The 7524-nt window shown below is 38.3% G+C and overlaps 1 protein-coding gene across 1 annotated transcript; it reads right to left on the bottom strand.

Moving 5' to 3' along the window:
• Positions 1-834: 834 nt before the first annotated feature.
• On the bottom strand, positions 835-3694 carry LOC120111855 (bidirectional sugar transporter SWEET13-like). Its single transcript, XM_039129900.3, has 6 exons — positions 3480-3694; positions 2396-2432; positions 2072-2282; positions 1807-1968; positions 1548-1667; positions 835-1415 (listed from the first exon to the last, which is right to left on the bottom strand). The coding sequence occupies exons 1-6, from the start codon at positions 3514-3516 to the stop codon at positions 1149-1151; spliced, it is 834 nt and encodes a 277-aa protein (XP_038985828.1). The 5' UTR covers positions 3517-3694; the 3' UTR covers positions 835-1148.
• Between the last annotated feature and the right edge of the window lie 3830 nt (positions 3695-7524).

Here is a 7524-nt window from a genome sequence, read left to right as displayed (position 1 = left end):
AAAACAATCATTGTACTGGCCATTATAATGGTTATATAACAGTGATATTTAAAAACATTAGTGGCATGGCTTATAATTTCTAGACTTACCCGCCCAAAAAGAAGATGGATAAATGCAAAAAATTATCCAGCTTCACATTCAAAATTCTTTTATTAATTAGGAAGCTGCAAAAAGGGGCCTTACTCATCAATATTGTGTGGGAATCACAACCAAGGGACACAGCTAAATATCCTGGGATTGAGAAGGAAATGCATGCAGTAAGGAGCTTTCCATTGGTTTCATCATGATCTATCCTGCTGACTCATCTCTTGCTTCTGCTCCCCATCATGCGATTATTGCAAGAGAAGCCTATGTCTAAAATTAACTATACTTCATATTAAATGTATCAGTTGAGGCTTAGCTAGCAGTTGAAGAGAGATTATTTTTGAGTCCTATGAGGACCCTCTAGGAATTTGATATTTTCTGATGGAAGTGTACATTACATGGATAGCTTTTTGTGAAGCATGTGCTGCACTGATCAGTAACAGGAACAAGATAAAAAGGCCGGGAGAAATAAGTTATTTAGTTACATTAGCTTTCTTCTTCTTCTTTTTCCGCTGATTTAAATTTATAAACGAGAATGAAGAAGGGTTATAATCATAATACAGTTTGCATCTAGTATCTTGCTATTTTTTTCCCTTAAGACTGATACCAACTTCACCCTCCTCTCTCTCTAGCTCTCTCTCTCTCTCTCTCTCTCTCTCTCTCTCTCTCTCATACACACAAAAACACAAAGTGAATTAAGACAGAGCGCGCGGTAGTATCATGGTGGGAGCTTCCACTGAAAACAGGTCCTTGGATTAAAAATACATGGTTAATGCCAAAAGAGATGCATATAAAAGCTTCAAGCTTTTGGTTTTTGATAACAATAGCTTCGCAGCACACCTTTTTTTTCTAGTGTAAAAGCACCTTAGTACATCACTTATGACTAGAACATATAACTATGAGATGGAAAGGGAGAAGAAGAAGACGGGATATAGGGAGAGAGTGAAAGATGGTGTTTCATCTCTCTCTAGGTTTAGCTAAGTAATGAAATGAAACCATGCATGAGATGCTTCACTACTAAAGGGAACCTCACTCTCCATCACCGCTCCAGCCACCACCAAGACTCAGACGGGGCTTATCTCAAGCCCATTCTCCTCTCCCGGCTTCCCCTTGTCGCGACCATTGGTCTCCTCATTTGCCTTCACGGCTTCCTTGCCGTCGCTGCTCTCCTCAGCAGGCACCTGCAGCTCGACTCCAGCCTTTTGTACGCCGATGGTGACGATGTGCTCGAGCACGGCAGGCTCTACGACGACCTTCTTGACCATGTACTTGTATACTACGTAGAGCAACATCTGGACGGCACCAAAGGCGAATCCCAGAACGTTTGGAAACTATGTTGGGCAAGAAAGCAGCAACAAGCCGAAAGTTAGCGAAAGATACCGCTGATGTAGTTTTTTTTTTTCGTTTTGTTTTGTTTTCTTAGTTTGGTGGACTCCATACGGTTAATGGATGAGAAACTATACCATGACATATAGGTCGTTTGTGAGCAGTCCGTAGAAGAACCATGCCACTGCGCTTATGGTAAGGAAGAGCGACAGCGTGAATGGCATGTATTCTACGCTTCTTGTGCGAACAACTTGCCTCTGCGATTCAATTTAATGGGAAAAAAAGTTTTTATTCGTATGCGTTCAATGCATCAAATTATTTGCTAGTAAGAGAAGCAAACGCGAGAGAGAGAGAGAGAGAGAGAGAGAGAGAGAGAGAGGTTTCTTTTGTTCTCACAATGATGCTCAAAGGAGCGGCGAAGACAGAAGCTGAGAAGCACATGCAGATCCAGCCAAGAACTATCACGCGTTTGGAGCCTTTTGACAGCAGAAGAGTAGAGAGAAGGATCAAAGAAAAGAATCCCACATTCAAGAGCAACATTATTTTAGCAGTGAAGATCTGCAACTCCAAAATCGTGCATAACTTAGATTACAAATTCATAGGTAAACGGTTTACAATAGATTGTTTAAGAAAAGTTTAAGAAGATTCAGAATTCACGTACCCTAGCAGATCTCGGGGCATAGGCAAGGTACATGATGATGTATATCATCTCGATGACACACCCAGTTGAATTAATGGTAATTAGAAGCATGGAATTAGTCTTGACAAATGCATAAAAAATCCAAAGCATCGCACTGAACAGTGCAACCGAGTAGGGGACTGATTGGAATCCTCCCGTCGACCTCTTTCGATATACTTGATAGAATGTAGGCCTGTGGTTGCAAGCAAAGTAGGCTTAGTTACTAGAAAACAGGTCAAATAAAATGGTAACGAAGTATAAAAGAAATAATTAAGAAAAGAAAGAAAAAGTAAGAGTAATTCTTACACTGGGGCAAGATAAACCAGGAAGGAGCTGACATTGCCTGCAAACAGTTGATAGATGAGTTGGTATAATTAAGTGAAAAATAAGGCTATGTACAAACTGAGCATAGAGCATTCATATATGTGACGATTTGAGATATATGTACTTGTGTTAAACTTCGACAAAATGGAAGAAAACATGAATGCAGTTCTAGATTAATCTTTTTAATTAGGCTATAGATTTGATATGCCATATATATATTATCAGCTCGCAATAATGTGCATTCATTTGTCCAAAATCTTATGAAGAGAAAATGATAGTGGGCAAGAAAAGACAACGGACAAGAAAAGCGGATGGTTCCTAGCTCCCTTTATATCAAAAAAAAAAAAAAAAAAAAGATAATGGACAAGAAAAGCACAGACAAAACCATGGCTTAGTTAATTTACGATTTCAAAATGTTATACCAAGTACGTTTTCGAAAATAAGTAGTAGTGGAATTTGGCTAGAGTCCATTTCTCAAGTTAGAAAAAGAAGTCTCCCCTCCACTGACAGACGCCAACTTGTAAATTTTACTTTGACAAGAGTGGGGACCATGTTCCTCTCCCAGAAGCACGAGCATGAATACCTTATTTTAGTACACAGTTCTAACTTTGGGTAACTTGATTCAAGGAATCAAGCCAGATACACTAACTTATTCCATGTCCTTCCAAAAGATGAAAAAGAACAATTAAAATTAAGTTCTAACAGCCGTCCTATGCATGACGGACTCAGAACACAACGACCCCCCACCCCCCCAACAAAAAAAAGAAAAAAAGAAAAAAGAAAACAGAAAAAAAAAAAGATTGTAAATTCAAGATATGCGAGAAGGAAATAGTGAACCAGAATTATTATTATTATTATTATTATTATTTTTTGGTTGGGTTGTGGTTGGGGGGGGGGGGGGGGGGGGGGGGGGGGGGGGGAGCGGGGTAGGGGGGTGCGGTGCTGGGGGGGAAGGGATCTTCAACAACGATGAAATAAACATTATGAGATTCTATTGAAAGAAATAAAAGGAGGAAGCTAAGAAAGGAAAAAGAAAAAAAAAGAGGAAGTTCATCACAGTGACCACCTATGATTCCAACAATGAAGGCCCAATGACCTGCCATCTCTCAACTTGCAGGAATAGTCTTTAAGACCAGGGAGAAAGAAGGCAAGATGAGCTCAAGAGGAGGAGCAAGAGCAAGGGAAAACCTCCCCCTCAAAGGAAGAAAAACAACCCCTCTCTACTATCTCTCCCTCTCCTTTCTATATTGATACCATTGGTGTGGTTCTTAGGCCTTGGGGGGAAGGACCATTATATAGTGGAGCATGGAGAATGGCCATTTCCTTCTTAGGATCTCAGAAGTGAGGAAGTCCAGGTTGATCAATACACAAACAAACTAAACATAGAAGTCATGTGATCCTGCGGGCCGAAAGTAACATAAAATTAATGGTTTATATTTCATTTTAAATGTATAAAATGTTTACATGTCCCACCGTAAAATGCTAGCTAGAATGTACACCGTCCGATGATGCAATGCAGTACGTATATACTTCCACCTCGTCCTTGCGTGGAAAAGCAACCCATGAAAAAAAGCTGCCTTTTCTCATATTAAAATGCTTCTTCCACGTCACCCCCTTACCAAACAAACACATACATCCCCTTCTAGCCGTTTCTTTTCCACTCAGCACACAAAACCCTAACCACGTCCTAAATTCCCACCACCTTTTCTTCTCCAAAATTCGAACTCGTTTTCTTCTAACATAAATAAAAAATAGTCTAGATTTGGTACATGAATAACTCTGTGGGAACTGATAGCAATGCCAATATATTGACTCCAGAAGGAAGTTGTCTTTCAAGTGTATATATATATATATATATATATATATATATATATATACACACACACACAGAGAGAGAGAGAGAGAGAGAGAGAGAGAGAGAGAGAGAGTATCTACAGTTCATATATATATGGTTGCATGATATGAATTTCATAGATGGATCACATAAGAAATACCTTGTTATTTGTACAGAACTCCAATTAGTAATGTTTGTTGGCGCCGATAAGCTATGGCCCAACAAACATTCAAACTTTTTTGAGAATGTTGATGAATTAAGAAGGGATTGCGCGTGGGAGGATGAAGAGTTTTTAGTTGATTCCCTACCAATTCATGGAAAGCCTCACTACACCATTGTTCATTCAATATATAATGCTACTTAAGAAATAATGCTTGTTGTTGATCAATATATATAGGAAGTCCAGCACAACTAGCTAAGTTGTCTGCAGTGTATCACTTCTCTCTCCCGTGGTATGAGTGCATGACAAACACAGTTTTTGATCATGATTGACTTGGGAAAAAAAAAGTTAGCAACTTTATCCAAGCAATCATGTAGATTTCCTGTATTGTTTATTTTGGTAGCAATGCTTCTTGGCATTGTAACTTGTTAAACATGTGGTGTCCTCCAAGAACCGCACATATTTATTAGTGGTGTTCTAAAAATTGAGTTAAATTGATTGGTTACTTTGACATGACTTCTGACCCATCATGGCTAAAGCTCATATTGACCCCCAAACAAATGGTCAAAAAACAAATTAGTAAGATTAGTCGATGATTTTCTCCTATTTCAGAATTTGGTTCACATATATAATATTTTTATTTTTTAATTCATAGTTGTGTGCATGTCTGTGTGTGTGTACGTATCATTTTGAGTGAAGGTTGGATATGGAAAACCAGACCGGCCACATATCCGGTTCACGTACAGGTTCGATTCTGATAACAAACGAGATATATCTGTACAAAATACAAAATTGATTCAGAAAAACCACGTTATGTATGTAATAGGGTGTTTAGCCATGGGATTTTGATGGGGCTCTCGTCATTTGGTTAGGTCTCTGATGCCTTCTGCCAACCTTTCTTCTGCTTTAAGCCTTGCTCTTGCCGTTAAAAGAACAAGTATAATGGGGCAAAAAGCAATGATTATGGCTCCGTTTTGCTCTCTTCCTTGCTATGTAATATCCCCTCTCCACTTATTGTACTGCTTTGTACTTTGGTTGTTGGGTCTACATGCTAGCTGGAGTGATGCTTATTTAGAAAGACCAATTAAAAGAAAGAGATGGGATAAGAGTTCTGGTTTAACTTTTCTTGTATGCACTCATACTTTTTGGTTACTGGTTTTCAAAAAGAGGATAGAGTTTACAGTAATCAAGCAAAACACTTGTTTACCACCTTATAATCCAAGGTCTTCCGTCTTAGAACTTCTAGGCATATGCTTGAATTCAAGAACATTCTCTATACTCGATAGCCCATCCCCATACGCAGTTTCATGAGAAAATTTTATCAGATTAAGAAATAAAGGCAAAATATTCTTTTACTAACACTAAATTTTCTTTTAAAATTGAAGATGCTAGAGATACTCGAACTTTTGAAGGGCAAAAAGGGTTCATGCTTATGTTATATGATCAATGTCATGATATCCATGCACCAAGTTGTGTGCGCGTGTGTGTGTGCATACTTCATTTAAGAGGGGCAAAAATTAATTTTAAAGAGAGGAAGGCCAAATAATATAACTAAGATCTTAGCTCATCAAAGATTCAAAGCCTTTTTCTGCCCCTAACACGGAGAGTATATAGCTTGGAATCAATGTCAGATTGCAGAAACAAGTTACTAGTCCTGAGAAACGAGATCCATGCATGTTATTCCGTGATGTTTTCTCTCGTAAGAGAGATCATTGTTCTTCAAGTATTTGCGGTCTGATGGTTAATCCTCACAGCTTGGAAGATTGTTGGTCTTCCACTCATAATTTATTGCGAAAATGACATGCATGATAATTTTGCCTCCACTTGTTTCCCTATCCATCAATTCCTCGCAGCATCGCCACGAAGGATGTGGCAACTAGTTCCGGAATCAGATACTGAATAGAGCATAAGTATTCCTACTTAGCTCCTCCCATCTCTATCATGCTTCTCATAATTCTCTTAGGAGAAGATATACAATTACCAATTGAAGAGAGACCAACTAGATTCGATGACTGATCCTTGTTTGAAGTGCTACACTCTATCAGCTGGTAATCCATGATGTTGTGTGCTATGAGGAGGATCACGGTCGGGTTGTCCATTGCTTGGAGATACAAAGCTACCCTTGAATAGGAATTACACAAGACCAGGCCATCCTCCCAAAAGCAGCATCTCGGGCTCTGGTCTTGGGTTTTTTATCTTAGTGGAAATCTGTCTTTGATGGTGGATGCATCTAAATGTAACAGACAGCTTTAAGAATCCCTGTAAAGTTTATGCATGCTTTGTCACCCTTGAGTTTTGACCAGAAGGTTTCCAAACAACTTACAGAGATCAGATTATGCAGTCAATCATCACGAGCTTAATGATGTTCTGTTTTCATGTATACAATTTTAACACTATTTCTAGCATGGATACTCCCAATTCCATTTGGAGAACTGTTCAACTTTTCCACTCTTATCCATAAAAGATGTACAATTTCATGTATACGATATATACGTTGGTTAAATTATTTTGTCATACTGATTATATTTAAATTATTACTATTATCGGCTTTTATGCTCCTTCATTGGTAAAAACGCACTGCAGAGATCCAAAAGCGAAGTAGGGTATTTGCTCATATTTCATGATTATGGATGAGCATAGAACTTCTTATTTCAGAAAACTTGGCCTAGGATAACAACCACTAATGAAGTAGGATCTTATTTCTACCATGTACTATCTACATATAAGTTCTCTCAAACTTGTCTTGACACAATCATTTCAGGTAAATAATTAATGAATGTAATTTGTGGCATAATAAGAAACTAAACATAGGGTACATATTGAACCATACCATGGAGACTGCATTACAACCACTGATTTGATACGTGAATTCATAAAGAAAAAATAAATTAGTAGTGCTTGGGTATTTCTTTTCATAGGGATTGTATCACAGAGCAAGGATATACTAGATTGTAATAGAAACATACAGTGCACAAAATCTACTTCTTTGCTTCTCTCAAGCAAAATAAAAGATGTGATGATGATTTCTTTTTGTTCTTTTTAAGCTCTCTACTAATTTTGGGTGTGGAAGCTGGGGGAGCCGAGAATATTCTGGCCACTTGGCATAGTGGAATATGG

This window comes from Phoenix dactylifera, chromosome 12, assembly GCF_051530095.1.
Source record: "Phoenix dactylifera cultivar Ajwa chromosome 12, Ajwa_hap1_PhDact_Kaust_v1.1, whole genome shotgun sequence".
Classification (NCBI taxonomy): domain Eukaryota; kingdom Viridiplantae; phylum Streptophyta; class Magnoliopsida; order Arecales; family Arecaceae; genus Phoenix; species Phoenix dactylifera.
The sequence above is the reverse complement of the archived record's forward strand: the minus strand, read 5'-3'. Positions and strand labels throughout refer to the sequence as shown.

What these genes read in the sequence shown, in the direction of transcription:
- LOC120111855 (XM_039129900.3), bottom strand. Translation starts at nt 3,516, where the DNA reads ATGGCAGGTCATTGGGCCTTCATTGTTGGAATCATAG. An exon ending in ATGCCCCGAGATCTGCTAGG is followed by an intron (nt 1,969 to 2,071) that starts GTACGTGAATTC and finishes TTGGAGTTGCAG; the next exon opens with ATCTTCACTGCTAAAATAAT. An exon ending in CCGCTCCTTTGAGCATCATT is followed by an intron (nt 1,668 to 1,806) that starts GTGAGAACAAAA and finishes ATTGAATCGCAG; the next exon opens with AGGCAAGTTGTTCGCACAAG.